The sequence below is a fragment of the Sander vitreus genome, chromosome 15 (assembly GCF_031162955.1).
Source record: "Sander vitreus isolate 19-12246 chromosome 15, sanVit1, whole genome shotgun sequence".
Lineage (NCBI taxonomy): Eukaryota > Metazoa > Chordata > Actinopteri > Perciformes > Percidae > Sander > Sander vitreus.
The window spans coordinates 29,401,363-29,429,090 of record NC_135869.1 but is presented as its reverse complement, the minus strand read 5'-3'; the positions used below and the strand labels follow the sequence as shown (position 1 = coordinate 29,429,090).

The 27,728-nt window shown below is 44.4% G+C and overlaps 2 protein-coding genes across 2 annotated transcripts in view; both read left to right on the top strand.

Moving 5' to 3' along the window:
• LOC144530754 (ceramide synthase-like) overlaps positions 1-4,314 on the top strand; it is a 25,228-nt gene extending 20,914 nt beyond the window's left edge. The window contains exons 5-6 of the mRNA XM_078270462.1: positions 2,098-2,225; positions 3,065-4,314. Of these exons, the coding sequence (XP_078126588.1) occupies positions 2,098-2,225; positions 3,065-3,293 (357 nt within the window). The 3' untranslated portion in view covers positions 3,294-4,314. The remainder of the gene's footprint in view (positions 1-2,097; positions 2,226-3,064) is intronic.
• Positions 4,315-6,184: 1,870 nt separating this feature from the next.
• sh2b1 (SH2B adaptor protein 1) lies at positions 6,185-26,779 on the top strand. Its single transcript, XM_078268709.1, has 10 exons — positions 6,185-6,362; positions 11,437-13,552; positions 14,962-15,063; positions 16,879-16,970; positions 17,216-17,298; positions 20,180-20,335; positions 21,624-21,835; positions 23,961-24,135; positions 26,137-26,227; positions 26,660-26,779. The coding sequence occupies exons 2-10, from the start codon at positions 11,840-11,842 to the stop codon at positions 26,679-26,681; spliced, it is 2,646 nt and encodes an 881-aa protein (XP_078124835.1). The 5' UTR covers positions 6,185-6,362; positions 11,437-11,839; the 3' UTR covers positions 26,682-26,779.
• Positions 26,780-27,728: the final 949 nt, after the last annotated feature.

The following is a 27,728-nucleotide window of genomic DNA, read 5'->3' as shown; positions in this document are numbered from 1 at the left end:
TATCTGTCTATCTATCTCTCTCTCTCTATCTATCTATCTATCTATCTCTCTCTCTCTCTCTCTCTCTCTCTCTATCTATCTATCTATCTATCTATCTATCTATCCATTTATCTATCTGTCTATCTATTTATCTATCTATCTATCCCTCTCTCTATCCATCCATCCATTTGTCTCTCTATCTATCTATCCATCTATCTATCTATCTATCTATCTATCTATCTATCTATCTATCTATCCATTTATCTATCTATCTATCTATCTATCTATCTATCTGTCTATCTATCTATCTATCTATCTATCTATCTATCTATCTATCTATCTATCTATCTATCTATCTATCTATCTATCTATCTATCCATTTATCTATCCATCCATCCATCTATCTAAGACATAGACATTTGTGCAACAAATCTCTGATGTACAGCATCACAGCATTTATAGCTATTGCTAATTTCCAACATGTATACAAAAAGCACATAAACATACAAGGCACATCCAGTACCTTACTTACTCCTCTTCGTCCCCTATGGGACTAGGGTGACCAGATGTCCCGAAATCCAAGCAGTTGTCCTGAATCCTGCCCTAATTGTCCCGAAAATAAGAGCAAAGTCTCAAGAGCAGACTCTGGAGTAGTTCTAGTCTGATAGAACATTAAAATCTGTTCGTGGTGATGGAGTCGTCCTGCAGCCAATGAGCAGCCAGCTCCTGTCAGCTGCTCATTGGCTGCAACAGCACGTAACTTTGGTAGTTTCTGTTATTTTATACGCACAAAGAAAACACAACCTTTTTGTCCCCTTTTTCAACACGTTCTCACACTCATCTCGTAAAATGTTGACGCTTGGTCAGGTGCCTTTGTCCTTCTTATTGACGCTAAAAGTCTCCTTTAGAGCTATAAGTAAACGTGCTTGGTCGGGACTATTGACGTCCCTTTAGCGCTATAAGTAAACGTGCTTGGTCGGGACTATTGCCGTCCCTTTAGCGCTATAAGTAAACGTGCTTGGTCGGGACTATTGTCGTCCCTTTAGGGCTATAAGTAAACGTGCTTGGTTGGGACTATTGACGTCCCTTTAGAGCTATAAGTAAACGTGCTTGGTCGGGACTATTGTCGTCCCTTTAGGGCTATAAGTAAACGTGCTTGGTCAGGGACTATTGCCGTTCCTTTTGACACAGTTATGTTAAGGAAAGGGTCGTGGGTGGGCGTACGGTTCTGTGACACGTGGGAGGAAAGAAAAAAGCGACTATAGCAAGCATGACAAGCAGGACGTGAACCCCGCTCTCCTGGGTGAAAGTCCTGTGTTTGACCCATCCCCCCCCCAACCAACCTCCTTACATACTACTCTCTAAATCCTCTCTAACTGCTGCTCTCCCGGTGCGTTACACAAACACACTGAAAGACGTCTTTTTCGTCTCATCAGACGCTGACAGCCACTGTCCAAACGTCCTGATTTTACGAGTTCGGAATGAGAACGGGCTGCCTTTTTATGTTATAGAGTAGATGAAGAGAGTGCACGTTGCAGCCATGAGGCCAGGGAAAGTGCATGTTTTAGCCATGAGGCCAGGGAAAGTGCACGTTGCAGCCAGGGAAAGTGCACGTTTTAGCCATGAGGCCAGGGAAAGTGCACGTTGCAGCCATGAGGCCAGGGAAAGTGCACGTTGCAGCCAGGGAAAGTGCACGTTTTAGCCATGAGGCCAGGGAAAGTGCACGTTGCAGCCATGAGGCCAGGGAAAGTGCACGTTGCAGCCAGGGAAAGTGCACGTTGCAGCCATGAGGCCAGGGAAAGTGCACGTTGCAGCCTTGAGGCCAGGGAAAGTGCACGTTGCAGCCATGAGGCCAGGGAAAGTGCACGTGCAGGCAGCCACGAGAAGGAGTGATTGGATTGGATGGTGCTGATGTGTTTGTTTTATTTGTTTCATAATGAACCTTGAGTTCATGATTTTAATGATTTTTTATTTTTGTCTATCTGGTCTCCCTATATGGGACATAAGGCTTCAGTGAGCCCTCTCCATTGCTTTGGGTCCCTGGCAGCATGTTGGGCCTCTCTCTCCCCATCACAGCTTCATCTGTTCCAGCTCTTGTGTCACAGTTCTCTGAGCCAGGTGGTTTTGGGCCAGGTGGTTTTGGGCCTCCCAGGTTTTCTTTTGCCAGGGGGTGTCCATCTTAACGAGACTTTTGTGATGCAGTCCTGCTCCATCCTCAACACATGTCCCAGCCATTTCAGGCGTCTGTGTGTAATCTCCTTGGTGATGCTTCGGCTTCCCGTTGTCTTGTACCGTTCATTGTTGGAGAGGCCAAAAGATCTGGCATATTCATCAGAGGCATCCATTATGGAACGCCTCCATTCTCCTCATGTCTGTTTTGACAGCTCGCCACCTCTCTGAACCGTACAGCGTACAGCAGAACAGCAGAACAGACTTTACATAGCAGTTATATCTCTGTTTTAAGGCTGTGAGATCCATCTGTACCACTGCCATGAGGCGTCTGTGGCTCCATGTGGAGCTGAGCTACTAATCAGAAGGCTGGTAGCCAATCAGAAGGCTGCTGGTTCGAACTGGGGGCATTTGACCTTGAGAATGAGAATGTGACACAGATACAGGGGACTACCAACGTTAATCTTCACAACCGTCTGCTGCTCTCCCTCTGACAGATTACACACACACACACACACACACACACACACACACACACACACACACACACACACACACACACACACACACACACACACACACACACACACACACACACACACACACACACACATTACCTTCACACACACACACACACACACACACACACACACACACACAGAGACAGACAGACAGAGAGACAGACAGTCCTATGTCCAAGTGTCCTGCGGTGTTTCCGAGTCCCTAAAGGGACACATTTGGAACACTGCTGCCTGGTTGATAAGGACGCAGAGCAGTAAGAACTCCTGTGTGGACGGAGATCGTTTTAGTTTCAAATGAAAAGGTAGCAGTGTAGATGGAGCCTAGAAGCACTGATCAGAAATCAGCCTGAATGTCTCTGTTGGTTGTCTGTGACAGCAGCTCCTTTGTGTTTCAGGCATGCATCCATCCCGCTGTACGCGGTGCCCCTGGTGGCTCCGTGGCAGTGCAACCTGGGGGCCGCTCTGCTGTGGCCCCTGCAGCTCTACTGGTTCACGCTGATCTGCAGAGGAGCTCTGCGTCCGTCCGTCCCAGCAGGACGCTCAACATCAACGTGTAAAGACGAGCCCGGCGGCTGCCTGACCACGAGGAGCTGCTGCAGGTCTCATCAGGAGGACGGACACTGAAGCTGGAGGGAGAGGAGAAGAAGAGGAAGACTTCAACATGAGCTAAAACAGCTGACACTGCAAATCATCTGTTCACTTCAGACCTGTAGAAACAAGTTCCTCCTCAGGGGATGTAACAACCTGGAGCAGAAATGAAGAGAAACTCTGAGTGTTTAAAGGGACAGTTGAGATGTGTGTTCAGTGTGTTTGTCTGAGCTATTTCTCCAAAGTCAGTGTGTTAGCTACAGCCAGTCCCTCCAGAAAAACCTGATCATGTGATCTCATAACTCAACGCATAATCAGCATTTTTACAAATACGCCGCACTTTCGCTGCATAAATTGCCGATTTCTGCGCAAAATATGCGGGGCTTGCATGATGTCATAATTCCCGCATTTTCGTTGCATAAAGTCCCATATATGTTAGCAGAAAGATGAAAAATGTTGTGTTTACTTCACACAAGAGCAGCCGTTTCCCCTGTTGCCATGGGAACGTTATGAAGTGATGTAATTACGCGACGTGACATCATCTAAAAGCTGCAAACCCTGCGATGAAGCCACGATGAAGCCACGATGAAGCCACGATGAAACCAGTTTTAAAACGTTCCCGCCATTTCATCGCATAAAATTGCATAAACATCCCGCATATTCATCACATTGTTTAAGAAATCGTGACGCATCATCAGGGATTTTAGCCCAAAACAATCCCAGAATAACTCCTCATGTTTCTGGAGGACGGAACAGTAGACGGTGGTCAGCACGACAACAGTTTGGAGAAGCAGCAGCCGCTGGTTTGAGTCCGCCCTGCGGCCCTTTGCTGCGTGTCGTTCCCCCTCTCTCCTCTCATGTCTTCAGCTGTCCTGTCAATAAAGGCCTAAAATGCCCAAAAACGAATCAAAAGAACGGAGAGAAATCAGCATTTTCTTAATGTTCGTGTTGACAAGTCGTCACAGAGAGCTGGTCTCTCCCCCAAAAACTGTTTAATGTGATCAAGACCTTTTATCACTGAAAACAGGATGATGGCATTTACTTTTGTTTAAAAGAAGGAAAATGGGATTAATTTGAGGACAACCAATGTTATTATGAAGATGCTGTGAAACCTGTCTGTGTTAGTTTAGTATATGAAATATAAAAATATATATATATATATAATATAAAAAAGCTGAAATATGTTCCAGAAACTGAATGTGAATCATATATATTTCAATTTAAATTGTTACGGTAAGATCTGGAAATAGGAGGCATCATGAATCATCAATCTTTCCCCCGACGTTGTAAAGCTCTGACACACAGCCCGATAATCGGCCGTCTGACAGTCTGGGAGGTCGTGACTCCAGTCTGGTTGGTGTGTTCGTGCCGTCGTCCGTCCGAGGGGCCGTCGGCCTTCATTTGGGCTGATTTGACATGTATAATCGGGGGGGCGGGCACTGCTGGCAGTCAGACTCAATGACCCATCTGATTGGTGGAGAGCTAACCAGGAAACGGGGAGCAGGATGAGCGTGACTAGAGTCTCTCAACATCTGACATTAATCTTCTAAACTGACCTTTGTTGATCTGAAATGAAGACAGATTCAGCAGCTGCACGGCCTGTTTCTCTCTTCAGATGTTTCCAGAAACACGTTACGGTGAACTATTTTAGGACAATATGAGATCGTATTCTGAACGAGACGCCATGATGGTCGGGGAGCAGCCAGACCCACGTGACGCGTTCGTCCAATCAGCTGCCGGTTTTCATTTTTAGGTGACAATCCAGATGAGCGCCGCCTGCTGTTATGGAGACGTATTACGTCTCGTCTCTTCGGTGTTCTGAGGAACTTTCTGGACCGACTCGGGGAGACTGATCAGTCACACTGGCTTTACTGCTGACGGTCGGCGTCTGGTTGGGGGGTCAGAGTCTGTAAACGCAGTAGTCATCCCACGTGTTGATGCTAGCCTACTAGCTCTAGTAACTACATCTTTGCCTAGTGTTAATCATTTCTAAGCGTTTGCCTCTTCCTCCTGGAAATGTGCAGACAGGAAGTGAATTGTGAGAAGTGAATGTGAAGATATACGGAGAGCTGCAGTGAGGATCAAATGTTATTGGACTTCCAAACGAATACATTCAATATTAAATGATATATAGTTTTTAATGCTATTATTCAAGTTTAGCAGTTCAAATTCAAATATAAATGATTCAAATCAGTTTCTGGTGGCACATATTTCAGCCCATAGTTTAGCTAATCAATGAAATTATACAAATAATCGTCCTGTTTCTCAGTAAGGTAGTTGTATTAAAGTGTAATTAAACCTTAAATACGGCTGCTGTCTCTGTTGAAGGGATCGTATTGTTCTTCAGATGTGTTGCTTTTCTTTAATCATTTAAATTCATTTATTTATCTATTTTTAAATTATTTTCTGATTTATTTAAATTCATTTCTAATTATCTTGATTAAAATTCTATATTTTAAATTAATTTTTATAGTTGTTTATTTTTAGTTACTCTGATTTAATTGTTATATTTTTAATTTTCTTTTAATAGTTTTAAAAAGTATTTTGATTTTATTTATTATTATTTTTGAAATTATTTTAATTAATTTATAGTTATTTCGATTTAAATTGTATATTTCTTAAATGTATTTATTTTATCTGTTTTATTTAATTATTTGGGTTTAATTGTTATATTTTGATTCATTTTTTAGTTTCCTTTAAATCGTTTTAATGTATACAGTCACAGGACATTTTTATACTTTTAACACTTTAACTGCGTTTTACATAGGCCTACTTTTACTAAAGGGAAGTTTTTAATGCAATACTTTAGCTGTAACAGAGTATTTTATTGTGTTGTATTAGTACTTTTACTGCTGTAGAGTCAACCGTTGAAATCACAGCGGTTCTTAACGGCAGCTGTCAACGACCGAACGCCGCCCCAACTATCGCGAGAACCAGAGGCAGAGCGAGAAGAACGGGTCCAGGCAAGGCATAGCAATATTCATATTTAGCAACAACAACAACAACCTTTACGAAGAATGATTATTCCGTTATGAAGACGCAAAGAATAATGAAACGTGTACCCCCACAAAGACACGGATGAAAACACTGGACTGTGATCTGCAGGTAGAGAAAGCACACACAACACTGTGGCATTATTGATAGCTAGCTAGCTGGTTTATTAATAGCTAAGCTAGCTGGCTAACGGTTAGCTTAGCCCGTAAAGAATCGTTCGTGATAGCTGCTTGTTGGTGGCAGATTGAGTACGTGAGGGAGAGGTGACCGTACGCATCACAACACCAGCTATATATATATATATATATATATATATATATATATATATATATATATATACACACACACACACACACACACATATTTATAACCAACGGTGCCAAATAATGATGCTAATTGACAGCATGTCCGTAAACAAGCTGACGTTAGTTAGCTATTGTTAGCACGTCTTTAAAGAAAGCTGAATGAGCATCTCACACATTGCTAGTTCATGTTAGCAAGCTAACGAGCTGATGTGCTATTAAGACACATTACTAGTAGTTAGCTTTAGCATCACTGATTCATCTATAGTAGTTAGCTTTAGCATCACTGATTCATCTATAGTAGTTAGCTTTAGCATCACTGATTCATCTATTGGACAGTGATGGAGGAAGTATTCAGATTACTGAAGTAATACCACACAGTTAAAATACTCTCCCAGTAAAAGTACTAGTACCACACAGTTAAAATACTCTTCCAGTAAAAGTACTAGTACCACAGTTAAAATACTCTTCCAGTAAAAGTACTAGTACCACAGTTAAAATACTCTTCCAGTAAAAGTACTAGTACCACACAGTTAAAATACTCTTCCAGTAAAAGTACTAGTACCACAGTTAAAATACTCTTCCAGTAAAAGTACTAGTACCACACAGTTAAAATACTCTTCCAGTAAAAGTACTAGTACCACAGTTAAAATACTCTTCCAGTAAAAGTACTAGTACCACACAGTTAAAATACTCTTCCAGTAGTACTAGTAAAAGTACTAGTACCACAGTTAAAATACTCTTCCAGTAGTACTAGTAAAAGTACTAGTACCACAGTTAACCCTTGTGTTGTCGACCCTGAGCAACTTTTGTTTTTTTCTGGGTCAAAATTTAAAAAAATGTCGTCACTTTTTCCCCAATTGTTTTTCCGCTAATTTCCGATGTTTTTGTCGATATTTTTTGGTCACTTTTTTTTGGACGTTTTTGATCTTTTTTTAAATGCTCTAACGTATTATAACGTTGACTAAAACACCCACATTCAGTGGAAGTAGTGAAGTGATCAGGTATTTGACTTGTTAAGAGCGTTGTAGGTAACCATCCACGTTATGTTTCTGGACAGTTTGGTTGAAAGAAACCCAAATTTCTGATACAGAAACTTTTTGAAAATGGGTCAAATTAGACCCGAGGACAACAGTTAAAATACTCTTCCAGTAAAAGTACTAGTACCACACAGTTAAAATACTCTTACAGTAAAAGTACTGCATTGAAAATGTTCCTTCAGTAAAAGTATGTAAGTATCATCAGTAAAATGTAGCTTTGACCTATTAACTAATGATTATTTTCTGCATTAATCGATCGATTGATTGTTTGGTTTGAAAATAGTGAGAAATTGCGTCACCATTTTTAAAAGGTTTTTATATGAAAAATGACTTCAACCATTACGTGGTTTCACGTAATCTTTCTGTCCAACGAATAATTCATTAAGCTCTTAAACTTCTACATTTTCATGTTTTGTTTACAAAAATCTGAATCTGTAAAGTAAACTAAAGCTGTCAGATAAATGTAGTGCAGTAAAAGTACAATGTTGCCCTCTGAGATGTAGAGGAGTACAAGTAGAAAGTTAGGCGACGTAAAAATTAGGGATGCACCGATCTGACTTTTTCAGTCCCGATGCCGATGCCTGGGCTTCAGTTAATAATGATCTGTATACCTTCCACCTTATACCTTCCTCCACCATGTGGAAGAGACTAAAGGCTCCAGACTTTACTAAGACAACATAACATAGATGTCAAACATTTACTCTGCAGTACTAGCACCTCCCCTCCAAACATTTACTCTGCAGTACTAGCACTTCCCCTCCAAACATTTACTCTGCAGACTACTAGCACTTTCCCCAAACATTTACTCTGCAGTACTAGCACTTCCCCTCCAAACATTTACTCTGCAGACTACTAGCCCCCCCCCCAAACATTTACTATGCAGTACTAGCACCCCCCCTCCAAACATTTACTCTGCAGTACTAGCACCCCCCCCTTCAAACATTTACTCTGCAGATGTTGCAAACAGCCGAGGAACAGGTTGACAAGCGTGAGATATCTCCACACAGCCGCCTCTTTGGCTCGCTCCACGTTAACGGTTAACTCTTCCAGCACGCGACACACGTGCTGCTGATGAATGACGTAGGACGTGCTGCGACAGACGGAATAAAAAAACTGGATCAGCACGTGTGTCTGTTAATTTTTCCGATCCCCGATCCAGCTATAGGGTTCAGGTTCGGGTTAAGGCCCAGACACACAGAGCAGAAAGCCAGTGTGACTGATCAGTCTCCCCGAGTCGGTCCAAAAAGTTCCTCAGAACACCGAAGAGACCAGATGTAATACGTCTCCATAACAGCAGGCGGCGCTCATCTGGATTGTTGCCGAAAAAAAATGAAAACCGGCAGCTGATTGGACAAACGCGTCACGTGGGTCTGGCTGCTCCCCGACCATCATGGCGTCTCGTTCAGAATACGATCTCATATTGTCCTAAAATAGTTCACCGTAACGTGTTTCTGGAAACATGTGAAGAGAGAAACAGGCCGTGCAGCTGCTGAATCTGTCTTCATTTCAGATCAACAAAGGTCAGTTTAGAAGATTAATGTCAGATGTTGAGAGACTCTAGTCACGCTCATCCTGCTCCCCGTTTCCTGGTTAGCTCTCCACCAATCAGATGGGTCATTGAGTCTGACTGCCGGCAGTGCCCGCCCCCCCGATTATACATGTCAAATCAGCCCAAATGAAGGCCGACGGCCCCTCGGACGGACGACGGCACGAACACACCGACCAGACTCGAGTCCCCGACCTCCCAGACTGTCAGACGGCTGATTATCGGGTTGGTGGGTCAGCGCTTTAAGGATTAGGGTTAACCTAACCCAGCTATTTTGTCAATAGCGTTGCCGATATCCGATCTTTAGATTGGATCGGTGCACCCCTAATAAAAAGGAAATACTCAAATAAAGTACAAATACCTCAACATCTGTACTTAAGTACAGATGTGTGTAAAGATCCAGAACAGTACAATACTTCTTACAATACTACTTAAATGTATACATGTTAGGGCTGTCAATCTTCCTCTGTAATACTATTCAAATTCCATTTATTTTATTTAATATTCGAATAATATTTGAATATTAAATGCTCAAATTCATCCTGTTATTAATATTTACGATATTACGCAGGCTGATGGATCACGTATCAGCCTGTGGTTGTTGTTACACGTTCTGTCCATTAGAGGGACTACTAACATTACAAAACTAACTGTTGAAAACAGGTCAAGCTTTCTTATTAACAATCAAACAGCAGGACAACATGAATGACTTTAATTTGTCAACTTTAATGTACCTCGGCTCAAGCTCGTGAATGAAATATTTAAATCCAGACCCTGCGTGATGTTGATCGTCTCATATCTTTACATTAGTCCGTTATGGCCTGGCGGACAGCTGGTAAGCCCCGTGATGAGGAGAGAGGTTATGGCCTAGCTTGTCAGGTGTCTCCGGTCGCCATTCTGATAGTATTGTGATGATGATGATACCGCGTGGATGTATGCATTAAGGGAACGTGTACGATTGTGATACGATTCAAAAACTTTATTGTTCATCAGACTAAACAAAAGCATTTAATGTTCACATGCGTGTAGGCCAAGGCCACGAGAAAGGCAAGATTACATATCAAACATTTAAAAAATTCATAAAAAAGAAATATTCGAATAGTAATTTTAGCATTCGAATAGTATTGATTGACGTGTACTCACTTTCCGCCACTGTTGTTGAACAGTTGTTAGTTTATCTGTATGCCTGACTCTGTGTTTGGTTCCTCCTGTTTTCATCTGGATAACTTAGTAGAATGGCTTGTTGTTGTTGTTGTAGCTTTCTTCCTGCTGTTATGCATCGTGTGTACCTTGTGTTATGTGTCTCTGATGTTTATATTTGAACGTGTAAAGCAGGGTGTTGAACTCAACTTCACTAAGGGCCACACTGGAAAATGAGAATCACATTAAGGGCCAGACGTGTTTGACACGCAACCGAAAAGTTGAATAATATCTTTGACTGTATATTATCATATAGCTTTCTCACTAACAGTTCCTTAGCCATCAGAAGGTTTAGCAACCTGTTTCACAGCCTGAATAATAATAATAATAATAATAAGTTATTCTTTATTAATAATAATAATATTAATAATAATAATTTATACTTTAATAATAAAAATAATAATAATGTATACTTTATTATTAATAATAATAAGTTATACTTTATTAATAATAATAATAAGTTATACTTTATTAGTAATAATAATAATAAGTTATACTTTATTAATAATAATTTATACTTTATTAATAATAATAATAATAATTTATACTTTAATAATAATAATAACAACAACAACAACAACAATAATTATACTTTATTAATAATAATAATAATAATTTATACTATAATAATAACAACAACAACAACAATAATTATACTTTATTAATAATAATAATAATGTATACTTTATTAATAATAATATTAATAATTTATACTTTAATAATAATAATAATGTATACTTTATTAATAATAATAATAATAATTTATACTTTAATAATAATAATAATAATAATAATAATAATAATAATGTATACTTTAATAATAATAATAATAATGTGTAAACTCTCTGGTTCTTCGGCAATTTCTGAGTCTCAAAGTCGGCAAATCTGCCAAATTCTGCTTTGAGTGTTGCTGCAGTCCGTAAAACAGTTTCCTGTCTTTTTGGTTTGGCTCAAAACTAGGCGGGCCAAAATCTAACGTAAATTGATATGCGCCCGCGGGCCTTGAGTTTGACACGTGTGATGTAGAGTCTCCACAGGCCCTGCGGGGGATTTTAATAAACTGAAGTCGACCTTGCTGTTTGTTTGTGTTATTACAGGATGAGGCCCTGTTTCTCCGGATGTATGACAGACGGTGAAGAAGGGGCAGACCTTGTGAATCCCAAACATCATACCTCCTCTACCCCTCCAGCTACTGGCTGTCTGAAGCCCAGACTTTCTTGTTGAAACGATAAAGTATTTAAATTCACAAAATAATGTAGCAAAAAAGCTTATCCTTGGAGATATCTGACCTCTTTTAACCCCATCTTACATGGGTCCGGTACATTTTAAGTCTTTATTTTAGATGGGGCTGAGCACAACACTTAAGTTCACACTCATTTGTAAATTACTAGACCAATGTGCCGTGTTTGCCCCCAGTCAGTTACCCCAGCTGTGCAATCCAGCTTTCTGTTGCATGTTTGAAGTGATTTGATTGGTCATCAAGTCATCAAGCCAATCACAATGAACGGTTCTCTCTTAACTCCGCCCAGTCCCCGGGCGGCAAACTCCTCTCCATTACCTCCCTCCCCCTCCCCTTCTCCCTCCCCTCCATCTCCCTCCTTGCTGCCCCTGTCGTCCCGGCCCCCCCCTCTACCACCTCTGGTGAGCCCTCCCCCCCAGGCTCACCCATCCTCCCTGTCCGACACCCCCACACCGTCTCCCTCGCCTTGCCTGAGCTGGACTGAATTCTGTGAGCTCCATGCCCGCGTTGCAGCCGGTGACTTTGCACGCCACTTTCGGGCTTTTCTCCTGGAAAACCCACACTACTCTCCAGACTCAGCCGCCACTTTCTGCCGCCGCTTCACCGACCGGTTCGTTCGCCACTTCCAGAGTGAGCTGGAGGGGGCGCTCCCGCCGAGCTGTGCTTCTGGGAGGGACGACATGGCGAGCTGGGCTCCCCAGTCGGATGCTACTTCCCTGGAAGAGGAGGCAGTCTCCCCCATGTCTGGGGGCGCTGTCCTTCCATGTCCCCCGACTAACACCACCCGGGCCTCATCCAAGCCTGCACCAGCACGACTGGTGCTGGAGAGCCGCAGTGGGGACAGGTTTCAAGATTCGTATGCCCACAGTCAAGTCCTGCCTCCATCTTCGTCATCGTCGTGTTGCTCCTCAGTGGGAGGGAACAATGGGAGACGTGAAGAGAGGGGGGGCTTATTTGCCCCTGGGAATGGGGAAGCACCAGTTGAGGAAGAGGAGGACAGCTGGTTAGGGGTGGCGTCTGTGGAGGAAGACGTTGAGCCAGATGAGCGGGAGGCAGAGTGTGCAGAGGTGGACAGCGCTGACCCCTCCTACACTCCTCAGATTCCCCCCTCCTCGGCCTCTCCTCCGCCCGGCTCCAAAGGTAACAGTACGCCCAACTCTAAAAACAAACTGAAGAAACGTTTTTCTCTGCGGAGTGTGGGTCGTAGCGTGCGGGGGAGCGTCCGCGGCATCCTGCACTGGCGAAGCTCGTCCAGTGACTCGGCCCAGAGCCAGCTGCCCTCTAGCTACAGCTACACCATGGGTGTGCAGGACGCTGCCTTGGCCTCAACCTCAAAGAGGAACTGTGGTACGCAGCCTCCCACGCCCACCTCCTCCATGCCTGTGTCTCTGTCCATGCCCCTCTCCCTTCCTCACTCCTCGTCCTCCTCGCTGCCCCCCTCCTCTTCAAGCAGCGCCACCTCTCTGTCTCTTTCCGACGCGGCTCGGGATCGGCGAAGGAGCAACGGCGAAGGAAGCGAGAAGGAGAAGTGGAGCCATCGTCTTGAGAAACTCCGACTGTCACGATCCCCTCCTCCTGTCCTCACCCCGACCTCGGCCGGCCCTCACTCCGCCTCCTCCACGCTGCCCCCGAGCAGTGCCTCTGCGGCCGCCCTGGGACCTCCGAGGAAGGTGGGCCGGCTGGTACGGGAGGGCGGGGTGAGCGTCAGCTCATCCAGCGACGAGTTGAGCGGAAGCCACGGCTTTTCCGGCTTCTCGTTCGGGCTACTGCATCACGGTACGGACAACAACAACGCTGCCTCGCCTTCTTCTGCTGCAGCTCAGGGCGGCCCAGTGCCGCTGCTGATCAGCGGGGGGAACGTGCCCTGGAGAGGAGGGCGCTGGCATAAGTGTCGCCTGGTCCTCAAAGAGAGGGACCGGGAGGGCAGCGAGCGGGGAGAGGAGTACTACTTGGAATTCTTCATTCCCCCTAAAGTAAGTGTGAAACTTTAAAACATTGATTTAAATCATTAAGCTCTTGTCAGTATCAAACTAAAAGCAGCAGTACAAAATCAGATGTATGGATGAGTAACTTTAACCAGTCCTTCCAGAAAAACGTGATTATATGAGCTCATAATTCAATGCATAATCCGCCAAAGTCCTCATATTTATTTCGGGGGGGGCACTTTCGCCGCATAAATTTTTTCCGCGCAAAATATGCGGGGCTTGCATGATGTCATAATCCCCGCATTTTCGTTGCATAAAGTCCCAAATATCTTATCAGAAAGATGAAAAATGTTACTTCACACAAGAGCAGCCATTTCCCCTGTTGCCATGGGAACGTTATGAAGTGATGTAATTACGTGACGTGACATCATCTAAAAGCTGCAAACCCCGCGATGAAGCCACGATGAAACCACGATGAAACCAGTTTTTAAAAGTTCCCGCAATTTCATCGCAGGAAATTGCATAAACATCCCGCATATTCCATCACATTTTTTAAGAAATCGTGACCCATCATCAAGGATTTTAGCCCAAAACAATCCCAGAATAACTCCTCATGTTTCTGGAAGGACTGAAATCTGCGAGGGGCCGGATTCGGCCCGCGGGCCCTGAGTTTGACACACGTGTCCTAGGAGGTATTAAAAAGGTCTTGAAGTTTTAAATCCTGGGGGTTCCCTGATTAAACTGAGGCTTTCTTCCCTCCAGCACCTCCGCCTGTCCCTGAACGAGGACGGTCAGTGCCGAGTGGACTGGAACACCTCTGGTTCCAGTCCACCGACTGTTTAACTAGTATTATATAAACCTTATGAGCATCTACTGTACACAAAACTAAAATAAAAAGTACTAAATAAGCTCTAAATACTATTACACACAAACATTTTACTGAGGCAAACAATAGTCACAAAAATATGAGGAGAAAATGCTGCAATAAAATATTTAAATTGCAGTTGAGCGACGTGGAATCAGGTGTTTAGAGCTGAGCTTTAATCAATTAATCAATTAGTTATTTGACAATTATTCCAACAAAAACAGAGATTATAGCTTCTGTAGTTTTTCAGATTTTATTATTTTCTTCTGCCATGAATTTAATTTAATATATTTGGGCTCAAATAAAAGGAGCAGTTTCAAGACTGCTGTTTTGTTAAGACCTTTTAAAAAAAAGTTAATTGAGAAAATCCAAAGTAGGCAGAGCAGAAATCTCTGGAAATTATCTTTCTTTCTGATAGTTAGATGTTTAAATTGACTCCACTCTCCCGTCTGTATGTGGTAAATCTGAAGCTACGGCCAGCAGCTGGTTAGCATAGCTTAGCATAGAGACTGGAAACACGGGGGAAACTGCCAGCCTGGCTCTGTTCAAAATTAACAAAACCCACTTAGTTTGCTTGGTGTGTGTTCCCCAGTCATCGAAGCCCCGACTGACGGTCCCTTGCTGCTCAATCGTGGATGTGAGAAGCACCACGGCGCTGGAAGTCCCCGACAAGGAGAACACCTTCCTGCTGCAGGTAATCACTCCCCCAGCACAGTCCCTCTGTCTTAAAGGAGAACACCTTCCTGCTGCAGGTAATCACCCCCCAGCACAGTCCCTCTGTCTTAAAGGAGAACACCTTCCTGCTGCAGGTAATCACTCCCCCAGCACAGTCCCTCTGTCTTAAAGGAGAACACCTTCCTGCTGCAGGTAATCACCCCACCAGCACAGTCCCTCTGTCTTAAAGGAGAACACCTTCCTGCTGCAGGTAATCACTCCCCCAGCACAGTCCCTCCTTCTTAAAGGAGAACACCTTCCTGCTGCAGGTAATCACTCCCCCCAGCACAGTCCCTCTGTCTTAAAGGAGAACACCTTCCTGCTGCAGGTAATCACCGTGGGCAGGAGCCGTGGGCCTTCATTTTGGCCGATTTGACTTGTTGAATCTAGAGATGTACAGAAAGTTCTGGGGCGTTCATGTTTCACAAAAAGGTTTAACCTGAGCCAGACTGACAACAAAGATAGAAATAATATCACATCCATACAGGGATAGTAGTATACAGCTGTTATACATCATATCATCTATACAGAGATAGTAGTATACAGCTGTTATACATCATATCATCTATACAGAGATAGTAGTATACAGCTGTTATACATCATATCATCCATACAGAGATAGTAGTATACAGCTGTTATACATCATATCATCTATACAGAGATAGTAGTATACAGCTGTTATACATCATATCATCCATACAGAGATAGTAGTATACAGCTGTTATACATCATATCATCCATACAGAGATAGTAGTATTCAGCTGTTATACATCATATCATCTATACAGAGATAGTAGTATACAGCTGTTATACATCATATCATCTATACAGAGATAGTAGTATACAGCTGTTATACATCATATCATCTATACAGAGATAGTAGTATACAGCTGTTATACATCATATCATCTATACAGAGATAGTAGTATACAGCTGTTATACATCATATCATCCATACAGAGATAGTAGTATACAGCTGTTAAAACATAATAAAATATATGACACACTGGTATCGGATCGGTACTCAGTATCGGCCGATACGCAAGTTCAGGTATCGGAATTGGTATCGGGAAGCAAACGATGGTATCGGGCCATCTCTAGATGAATCGGAATTACGGCAGTCAGGACTCAATGAGCCATCTGATTGGTGGAGAGCTAACCAGGAAACGGGGAGCGGGATGAGCGTGACTAGAGTCTCTCAAAATCTGATGAAAATCTTTTAAACTGACCTTTGTTGATCTGAAATGAAGACAGATTCAGCAACTGCACGGCCTGTTTCTCTCTTCAGATGTTTCCAGAAACACGTTTCAGTGACCATGATGGTCGGGGAGCAGCCAGACCCATGTGACGCGTTCGTCATTTCCGGTTTTCATTTTTTGTATGACGTCTCGTGCACGTGCAGAACGTACGCTCAAGTCGGTGTCGCTTTGGTGTGTTCTGAGACACTTTTTGGACCAACTCGGGGAGACTGATCAGTCACACTGGCTCTCCTCCTGACGGTCGCCCGTCTGGTTGGTGTGTCTGGGCTTTTACTTATCTGGACAGATTAGGTTTTTTTTTAGAGAGAAGCACCGTGGCTCCGTCCGGAGCTTAGCCCCACCCACGATGATTGTGATTGGTTTAAAGAAATGGCAATAAACCAGAGTATGTTTTTCTCCCATCCCAGAATGCTGTGTGGACTAGACAGACCTTCCTCTGCAGCTCTGTGGAGGAGGGTCTGAGACTAGAGCCTACTGTCCAAACTGAAGCTTGACTCCTTTCTGTCCCTTCCTGTCCCTTCCTGTCTCTTCCTCAGCTGGAGGGGGGGGCCCAGTACGTGATCGAGACACGGGATGCTGTGCAGATGAGAGCCTGGCTGAGTGACATCAGGAACGGCATCTGTCTCAGGTAGTGAAGGAATGAAGGAAGGAATGAAGGAATGAATGAATGAAGGAAGGAAGGAATTAATGGGGGGTTTCCTGGGTGTTATGGTATGGGACAGACACAATGTTTAGGACAACAGAAACTAACTTACTGTCTCTCCCTCTCCTTCTCCCTCCCTGTCTCCCTGTCTCCCTCTCTCTCTCTCCCTCCCTCCCTTCCTCTCTCCCTCTCCCTCTCTCTCTCCCTCCCTCCCTCCCTCCCTCCCACAGTGAACAGGAAGATGCTGAAGGTGTGTGTATGGGGCCGTTGGACATCAGCGGGACACCTGAGATTGTTGACCGTCTTTCACAAGGTGTGTTTGACTTCTTTTTACCTCTTGTGACTAGTGCTGGGTTGTCAGATTCAAATCAATTTTCATTCAAATGATCTAATATCAGTTCATAAAATCCAGAATCGCTCTCTGTCTGTATCATATAAACCAGACGACCTAAGGAATCCGTTGTTTCATTCAGTGGGAACTTCTACCTGCGTATTATAAGATCAGCTGTTGTCAGAGTGACATAGTGTTATATGTTATGTCATAAATAGGGCTGGGTATCATCACTGATCTCCCAAATCTATTTGATTCCATAAGGATTGACCCAAAGCAGTTACATGAATGTACTTTTTATTAAATAAAAACACACTACAGCAGTCAACACAATAAAGTGCAGCTCTACAGACGCTACGTATCACTCAAAGGTCTGCAGCTGAATTTATCTTACGGTAGGTTTCCACACAGCGAAACACCACGCAACTTTCGGCCAGCGAAATATAGCCTCGGGGGCGTGGTCGCGAAAACAACACGTCAGACCGCAACAGTTTATGAACAGAACAGCAGCTGCTAAACAGCTAGCAGAGAGGGTTGAAGCTAGGTAGCTAGCAGGTAGTTTGCTAGCAAGCTATCGTTGCTATCGTAGCTTGTGAAATCCGTGTTGATACAAGCGTCAATTTTCGCCAACAAAACATGTAATTAAACAAATGCACAAGTAGCCTAGCTAGCTGCCCGGCTAGGCTTACAATGAAATCCAATGTCCGAACATGCTAGTCGCTAATGTCGGCTAGCTGAACAGTTTGAGTGTTTAAACTAACATCTACAGTGGTCTGTTTAGTGGTGAATGTGCCCTGACTGAGTTGGTGTGTCGTATAAATCACAATCCGTGTTGATACAAGTACCAATGTTTATGTAGAAACATTTTAATTACGTACTAATGTTCATGATACAGCGCTGATAACCTCCGCCATCTTGGTCGCACTGTTTTTGTAAGTCCCGCCTCCAAACACAAACACGCGGACCTGATTGGTTCTCGAGTGGTCCTCATTTGAATAAAAGTTAAACTTTCGTCTACTTTGTTTCGCTCGCCTCAGCGAGTCGCTCTCATCTCGCCCAATCAGGGCGGATATCGTCTCCATTCAACCCAATGAGAGCGAAGCGATATTTCGCTGTGTGCCGCCTCAGTTAATAGACCTACTTATAGCTTTCTTTTTCTTTTTTTTTAAGATTATTATTGGGCTTTCCGCCTTTAATGGACAGGGCAGCTAGGTGAGAGAGGAGAGAGAGTGGGGAAGACATGCAGGAAATCATCACAGGTCGGCTTCAAAACCCTGGGCCTCTGCGCCGAGGCATAGACCTCTAAATATATGTGCGCCTGCTCTACCCACTGAGCCAACCCGGCCACCTACTTATAACTTTCAAGCTACATACATTCAAGTTGAGTTCTCTGTTCTTACCGGGCAACTTTTATACCGATACCACTTCCTAGAATTCTGTACCGGTACCTTTTATCAGTAGCCATCTTTCTCTCTAATCATTTTTTTAAATTTCAGTTGTAAAACAAAGTCCAAAAGTAAAAGTACACGTCAAATAAATGTTTCCTGAAGATGGTTTCTGTTTTTTTAGGTAGTTCTGATCACGCTGATGTGTGGTCAGGTGTTCATTTCTCTGATATTTGATGCTTTAAAAACAGGCTGAAACGTCATGATTGACAGCTGGGATTGACTCGTGATTGGTCGGGCGGGTGTGTGGGTGGGACTTTGATACCACGGCTCCACCGGCCGATCACTACTGCGCAGACTCTGGTTCCAAAATCACAACTGCGTGAGAGGGGGATAAGTATGTCAAAAGTTGAAAAGAAACTCCCCCACGCTGTCTAACTTGCAAAAGATAAATGTAATAGTAGGCGACGTTTTGGTACTAGACCTTCCTCTGGCAAATGAATGAAGGGAGTGTCTTTGCAACTTTTGAAAGTAAAAAATGAAAATGTCTTAACATAAATCAAACAAATTATTAGCAAATATAAATCAGCCTATTTGTGAAAAAAAAAACACATTTATGAAAAGCTTACTGGCCTTTAGGTAAGATCACATCAAAGATCCAGTTCATCCGAAGGACTCACTGGGCCTCATGTACTAACGCTTTGGCGCCCACTTCAGGCGTATTTGTTTTGCAACGTGTGCGTAAAAGCATGGCGAGGTTTGTAGAAACAGGCCGAAACGTTCCGATGTAACAAGACCGAATAAGAACGAACATTTCGGTGCCTGACAGCACGGGACGCTACATTACCGTTAGCTTGCAGCTGGATTAAACAGCTTACGTTAAGCGGTGTAAAGTGTGACTGTATTTCCTGTAGAGGATTCCAACAGCGGGACGTAACGGTCTGACTGCAGCTGCCAACGTCAGAAACAACAGACGGTGCGTTCACTTGAAACTCGCCAGCCTCGTGGTGCATTCAAAGTTATTGTAAAATACCCTTTTCCCATCTGGTGCTTGGTTTTGTTGTTTACCAGCAATTTGCTGGTGAAATAAGTCATTGTTATAAGTTGTTATAACAACTTATATAATAATAATAATAATAATAATAATAATAATAATAATAATAATATAATAATAACTATATTATTAAATCATTTAATTTTGACCATATGGCCTTAGCAATAAACAAGCTGTTCTTTAATGTCTCCAATTGACGTTTTGTGTTCCTTTTTTATATTTTATATTATATACATTATAAATATATTATATATATTTCGGTTCAGGCACCGGCATCGTTTTAAAAGTGTCAATTTAGCACCGCTATCGGAATACACCCAAACCATACCCAACCCTAGTTCTGAGTGTCTTCTGTCCTGTTGAGCTTGTGTAGCCTGGCCTGTAGAAGAATGATCTCAGTTGACGTGAGTCTCTGTTGTGTCAGTGTGTTACGGAGGTATCGGAGGCTCCTCTCCTCTGATGGATCCTCTCCCACCGGAGCTGCCCCCTCGAGCCCCTCTCGACGAACCAGATAGCCGGATCCTCTGCGGAGGCGGGGCAAGTCTGGGCACACCTTTCGCTGAGACGCCAGATGCCACAGGTGACTACATTACATTAAACGAAAAGAACATTTAGATATTGAACTACAACTGTGGTTAGGGATGGGTTGGAAGAGAGGCGAGGGTGTTCTTTTATTCAGCCCCTTACTGCTTTTAGTACAGCACGTAGGTCAGCTTTAGCTAGGGCTGCATGACACAAGGAAAATATGCAATATGCCATAACGTTGTTGAATATCGCAATAATGATATTACAGTGCTCAGCATGAGGTTATGAAGCCATGCTAAAGGTGACTAAAAAGAGGAATAAAAAAAATCATTTTTTGGTAATTGATCTTAATGCCTTATTTAAAAAAAATTAGGAAAAATCCAACCTTTAAGGACACCAATTATGAATTGTTGTGAATGAATAATGTATCGTAAATAAATATCCTTCACCATACCCTCCCCCCACATCATCACATACCCTTCACCATACCCCCATCATCACATACCCTTCACCATACCCCCACATCATCACATACCCTTCACCATACCCCCCCATCATCACATACCCTTCACCATACCCCCCCCATCATCACATACCCTTCACCATACCCCCCCATCATCACATACCCTTCACCATACCCCCCCATCATCACATACCCTTCACCATACCCTCCCCCACATCATCACATACCCTTCACCATACCCCCATCATCACATACCCTTCACCATACCCCCACATCATCACATACCCTTCACCATACCCCCCCATCATCACATACCCTTCACCATACCCCCCCATCATCACATACCCTTCACCATACCCCCCCATCATCACATACCCTTCACCATACCCCCCCATCATCACATACCCTTCACCATATCTAGAGATTGGCATGGGGTACTTTCCATACGATAAAAATACGATATATTAATGTATATATGTGCCCTAGCTTTAGCTATGTTTAAATGAGCTCTAGAAATAAACTTTCCTAACTTTTTCCTCTGAATATTAAGGTTCAGTTGGCTGTGCTTCACCCAAGAAGCTTCCAGTTTTTTGACATTTCTGTTTATAAGGACAATGACTTGCTTTGAAAGGGCTCCATCTAGTGGCCGGGTTGGCTCAGTGGTAGACCAGGCGCACATACGTATATAGAGGTGTATGCCTTGACGCACAAGGTCCAGGGTTTGAGTCCGACCTGTGATGATTTCCTGCATGTCTTCCCCCTCTCTCTCCCCTTTCATATCTAGCTGTTCTTTCCATTGAAGGTTGAAATGCCCAAAACAAATCTTAAACTTACCAAACTAAACTTGAAAGTATCGTATGTACCTCTCCCCATTCCCCAGGGTCCTTCCTGTTCTCGGAGGTGACCACGGCCGAGGCCGTGGAGCATCCGCTCAGCGAGTGTCAGTGGTTCCACGGCACGCTGTCCCGTCTCAAAGCTGCTCAGCTGGTGTTGGCTGGAGGCCCGGCCAGCCACGGCGTCTTCCTGGTTCGCCAGAGCGAGACACGGCGCGGCGAATATGTCCTCACTTTTAACTTCCAGGGCAAGGCCAAGGTGAGTCTGGGAGTTCAGCTCTGCTGGAGGGCGGGGCCATCGCTAGGGTTGGGCATCGTTTGGAGATGAAACGGGTCTCGTGCTTATTTCACAAATAAGAGGAACGTTGTATTTTGAGTCAATGGTGGGTTGCAGTTTTACAGCTTTGCCAACGTAAAATAAAGCCAGACTACAGCGCTGCTCACTGAGCTCCAAGGCTGCATCACAACAAGAGCCTGGTCGCTACGGAAACCCAAACTTAAGCATGTTAATTTGGGAACATGATCGGATTTGAAACCAAATCCTCCAAACGATTCCAATAAAGAGACGATTCCACTGGAATCGGTTCTCGAGGCCCAACCCTGTGTGTTACATCTTAAAGGTTCCCTGTGGAGTTTTTGGACGCACACGAGCGACGTAACAAACAGTCCTGCCGATGGTTCCACTTTCCACTGGCCTACAGCTGGCAAAAGCTTAATGAAATGAATTAATCATCCTCCCTCTCTCACGCAGATAGGGCTGAATTCAATACGTTTTAGGCGCAACCGAATATCGAAAAATGCCTCGTCATACAATACCCAATTTCAATACCTAAGGAGTAAATCTCAGTGTCAGGGAGCCAATCAGCACACAGCATGCTTCTACCAAGATCTAATAATGTCTGTGATTGGCTGTCGTAGAGACACGCAGGAGAAACTCTCCGTTACACCAGACTGATGTCATGAAGAGGTGTATGTATGACACGCCAATCCGTACGCCATTATTGGCGTGTTATCAAGACTCATACTCTCTTTGTAGCGTGTTTATCAACGCCGTTTGGCCTCCATTGACTTACATTACCTTGTGATGGCGTGTGAAATGACGCCATATTGAGTAGTATGAAAGGGAGAAAATCTGTAGGGAGGTTGGTCGGGGGGAGGATGGGTCAAACACAGGACTTTCCTAAACCCAACCGTCGCTTTCTTCTCGCGATAACACGGCAAATGGCGTGTATGTTTACGTCCGCTGTATACAGCGTAGACGTCCACGCAGATAGCTCAGAATGCGTCCAGATATCACGCCACTTGGCTTTAGAAAGTGGGCGTGTATGTTTACGAGAAGTCATGATGTCACGTTGACACAGAGACGCTCACGGAGTCGGAGCTGAAAAAAGATGTGTGCCGTAATGTTGTCATTTATTTTTGTTAAAATAGATTTTCATGAAATTGGTATTGAAAACAGTATTGTTTAGGAAATGAAGTCATGGTATATCGAAAATGTCTGAGCGATGACCAGGGTTGGGCCTCGAGAACCGATTCCAGTGGAATCGTCTCTTTATTGGAATCGTTTGGAGGATTTGGTTTCAAATCTGATCATCGCTTCCCAAATTAACATGCTTAAGTTTGGGTTTCCGTAGCGACCAGGCTCTTGTTGTGATGCAGCCTTGGAGCTCAGTGAGCAGCGCTGTAGTCTGGCTTTATTTTACATTGACAAAGCTGTAAAACTGCAACCCACCATTGACTCAAAATACAACGTTCCTCTTATTTGTGAAATAAGCACGAGACCCGTTTCATCTCCACCCTCAAAGAACCAGAATCAAGAATCGATAGAACCAGAATCAGAAGGAAGAATCAGAATCGTTAAAATCCAAACGATGCCCGACCGTAGTAGCACATCTGTAATTTGACAGTGTTACGTAATAACTGTTTTCTGACTTTTTGGGTTTGGCGCACACTAGGCGGGCCAGGTCAAAATCTCAGTCCTTCCAGAAAAACATGATTATATGATCTCATAATTCAGTGCATAATCAGCTAAAGTCTGCATATTTATTTTGGGGTGGGGGTGGGGGGGGGGCACTTTCGCTGCATAAATTGCCGATTTCTGCACAAAATATGCGGGGCTTGCATGATGTCATAATTCCCGCATTTTCGTTGCATAAAGTCCCATATATGTTAGCAGAAAGATGAAAAATGTTGTGTTTACTTCACACAAGAGCAGCCGTTTCCCCTGTTGCCATGGGAACGTTATGAAGTGATGTAATTACGCGACGTGACATCATCTAAAAGCTGCAAACCCCGCGATGAAGCCACGATGAAGCCACGATGAAGCCACGATGAAACCAGTTTTAACAAGTTCCCTGATTAAACTGAGGCTCTCTTCCCTCCAGCACCTCCGCCTGTCCCTGAACGAGGACGGTCAGTGCCGAGTGCAACACCTCTGGTTCCAGTCCATCTTCGACATGTTGGAGCACTTCCGGGTGCACCCGATCCCCCTGGAGTCAGGGGGCGCCTCAGACGTCACGCTCATCAGCTTCGTGGGCGCCACCGCTCTTCGCCAGCCAGGTACGACTGAACCTCACTCGCCAAACACACAGAACAGTCGTGATCCTACCTGACATTTTACTTAACACATCCAAAGTCGAGGTTTTTTAGTACTCAAATTATTGGAGTTACTCGAGGAATCGTTTCAGCCCTTATTACGATGAGAAATAGTATTATGATATGATCGGCAGGCTTTCACTTCACGCACGAGCAGATCCTCCATCATAACAGCAATGCTCCAAGGTCCAAACGTGCCTGGCTTTTAGAGGGAATGGGAGATGATCTCTGATTGGTTGATTTCATGTTACGCCCACAACACACCTCTGATTAATGAAGACACTAAGAACAACCCTTTAGAACCATGACCCCGGCACACGGACCCTAAACGCACCCTTACGTGCTAAAATAGGGCCCTTAAATCCATCCACTGTTTGGATTAAGGCTGTCGAAATGAACGCAGGAAGTGATGCAGCAGTACTGTTGTGGATTGACAGCACTAGTTTTTATTTGTGTGCACATGCATGCTGGTTATATCTTTCTCTCAGCTGTTCACACACACAGCATGATACCTAACACACACACACACACACACACACACACACCGACAGACACACACACACACACACACACACCGACAGACACACACACACACACACCGACAGACACACACACACACACACACACACACACACACACACACACACAGACACAGAGACACACACACACAGACACTCACACACAGACACACACACACACACCGACAGACACACACACACACACACAGAGACATCGTAGCTTCAGAGAGACGTCATCCATGAGACATTGAAGTCTTTCTAATTACATATTTTCAGTCTTATACTTTCTTCAGTTGAAAAATGTATTATTAATGTATGTTTAAATTGACGAACATCATGTGTGTAACCCATGGCTCAATTCAAACAGGATCAAAACATAATTATTATCTCTCCATTGACTCTCGTTCATATTTTTTCTAAAGATACAGTAGGTCCTATTGGCCGGAAGTAGAAGGGGCGGGACTTTGGCTCTCTATAGCTGTATGGGTATGATTTCTATCTTGTAGTTCGGTCTGGCTCAGGTTAAACCTCAGAATAAATACTCCAGAACTTTCTGTTATTATCCAGTTTGACAGTCAGTCATAACGGAAGAACAACACAAATGAACTACTTTAAAGTGCCCTTATTATGAAAAAATATGTCATGTTATTTTGTGTCTGGTGCTTCCACACGCATACAAACTTTGAACTGCTACAACACCCACTAGTTCACCCTAATCTCCAAAAGAACTACTTCCATGTCCCTGTTCTGCAGGTATTCAACACAAAGGTGGAAGTGTTCCCTCGTTTAGAAGAAGTCTCCCAGCTAATCCTGCCTTGTACTACTGAAGTTGGAGAAACAGCTAGCTAGCTCATGTAGTCCTTACCTAGCTACTGAGCGTGTAGTCCTTACCTAGCTACTGAGCGTGTAGTCCTTACCTAGCTACTGAGCATGTAGTCCTTACCTAGCTACTGAGCGTGTAGTCCTTACCTAGCTACTGAGCATGTGCGACTGCCAACAAAGATGTTCCAGCAGTGAGAGGTCTCACTCTGTAGCTAAAACAGAGACCTGAACACAGGGTGAAAAGAGGAGCTGCAGCAATGAGCAGTACAACTAAAATATAAAATTAAACCATGTAAACCTGTTCTGATACAACCTCAAAATACAATTATGAACCTGAAAATGATCATAATATGGGCACTTTAAAGTAGATTTTCCTCGGGGCTAAATTCCGTGGTATCAGATCGGTACCTAAACTCCAGTATGGTGAGATACGAGACCAGGATTTTCGGCGGTATCTGATACTGGTATCTTGGAGTTGATTTCTTTAATAAACTTCTCCCACTAACAGTTAAACTCAAGCCTCAACCTTCCCGCTGGCCTGCAGCGTTCTCCATCTGCTGGTGTGTATCTGCAGCCATCGCTGTTCTGACCTCTCTGTTGTTGTGCGTTGGCTCATCCCTTGCAGGCCGGGACAGGGCAGGCAGTCGGCCTACAGCCTGTGATGTCATCACCACGCGCCATCCTGACTCTCCATCAACCCCCATCTCTGACTGTGTGTAAGTGAGACCGGACTCGGTGGAGAGACACTCAGAGAGAGAGAGAGAGAGAGAGTGTGTGTGTGTGTGTGTGAGAGAGTGAGAGAGAGAGAGAGAGAGAGAGAGTGTGTGTGTCTCTGTGTGTGTGTGTGTGTGAGAGAGAGAGAGAGAGAGAGAGAGATGTGTTCCTTGAATTGGACTGCCTCCATGACTCCCATGGACTCCATGACTGCAGACTTCTCCACCTAACCGGCCACTCACTGTCTCTCTCTGTCTCTCTCTCTCTCTTCCCCCCCTGTCTGTCTCTCTCTCCTCCCACTGTCACCTCACTCCTTCACTCCACTTTTGGCCTTTTTATCTTCCTCCTCCTCTGCCTTCCTTAATTTACACTTTTCTCTCACTTCTCCGTTTTCTTCTCTGTCTCTTTCTCTGGTCTGGATCTTCTCCACGCAGACTTGACCAGCAGACCCCGTAGCCCTCCTCAGCCTCCTCCCCCGCTGCCCCCGGGCCGGCCCCCGCCCCCCACCCCGCCCCAGGAGAGAGGAGACGACTCAGAGGCAGCAAGAGCAGCAGCATCAGCAGGAGGAGGAGGAGGAGGAGGAGGAGGAGGTGGAGGAGCAGCTGTGGTGACCATGGCAACACCACCAGGAGGAGGGGGAGGGGGAGGAGGAGGAGGAGGAGGAGGAGAGGAAGACTGGGAGGAGAGGGATGCTGTGGAGGGAGAAGAGAGAGAGACAGCGAGGGCACCCCGAGCCATCGACAACCAGTACTCCTTCTTCTAATGAAGGGAAGCCCAGGAGGGGGGGAGGAGTGTGTGTGTGGTGTGTGTGTGTGTGTGTGTGTGCGTGTGCGAACGTGAGATTGGATGAGGCATCATAGCCATTCATAACCAGTAATTTTATTTAGTTAGCAAGGCGGAGGAGGAGGAAAAGGAGGAGGTGTAAAGTACTAACACTAAAGGAGAGAGAGAGAGAGAAGACGGGTGAGAGCAGCTGTACAGCACCAGCTAGCGGTACATTTCTTTTATTCTTATGTAGTCAGATAAGCTTTGTTTTTAGTTTTTTTGCCGGTACGACTCACAGCCCGGCTCTCTGTCCTCGCCGCGATCAGCAGCGAGAGCTGGAGCGCTGTGAAGCCAGCAGTCCTGATACCTCACAGTGGTCCTGCCCATCGGCACACGCTAACCCGGAGGCCAAACATACTCTACAGACATCTGTCCTGTGGCAGGTAGCCCCAAAGCTTTACACCCTCACTGGTACAGAGACCCCGTCACAGCACGCTCCATTTAAAAGACCCTACACCTATACATAGGGCTGCACCACGGGAGCAAAACACGCCGTAACCTTGTTGAATATCACGCAGATAATAACCCGATATTATCAGTTCTGCTGCTTTCAGTCTTCTGCTGAAACCAGACTGATGTCATGAAGTGGTGTATGTATGACACGCCAACTCGTACGCCATTATTGGCGTGTTATCAAGACTCATCCTCTCTTTGTAGCGTGTGTATCAACGCCGTTTG

What these genes read in the sequence shown, in the direction of transcription:
- sh2b1 (XM_078268709.1), top strand. Translation starts at nt 11,840, where the DNA reads ATGAACGGTTCTCTCTTAACTCCGCCCAGTCCCCGGGCGGCAAACTCC. An exon ending in AGAACACCTTCCTGCTGCAG is followed by an intron (nt 15,064 to 16,878) that starts GTAATCACTCCC and finishes TCTCTTCCTCAG; the next exon opens with CTGGAGGGGGGGGCCCAGTA. An exon ending in CACCGCTCTTCGCCAGCCAG is followed by an intron (nt 24,136 to 26,136) that starts GTACGACTGAAC and finishes CATCCCTTGCAG; the next exon opens with GCCGGGACAGGGCAGGCAGT.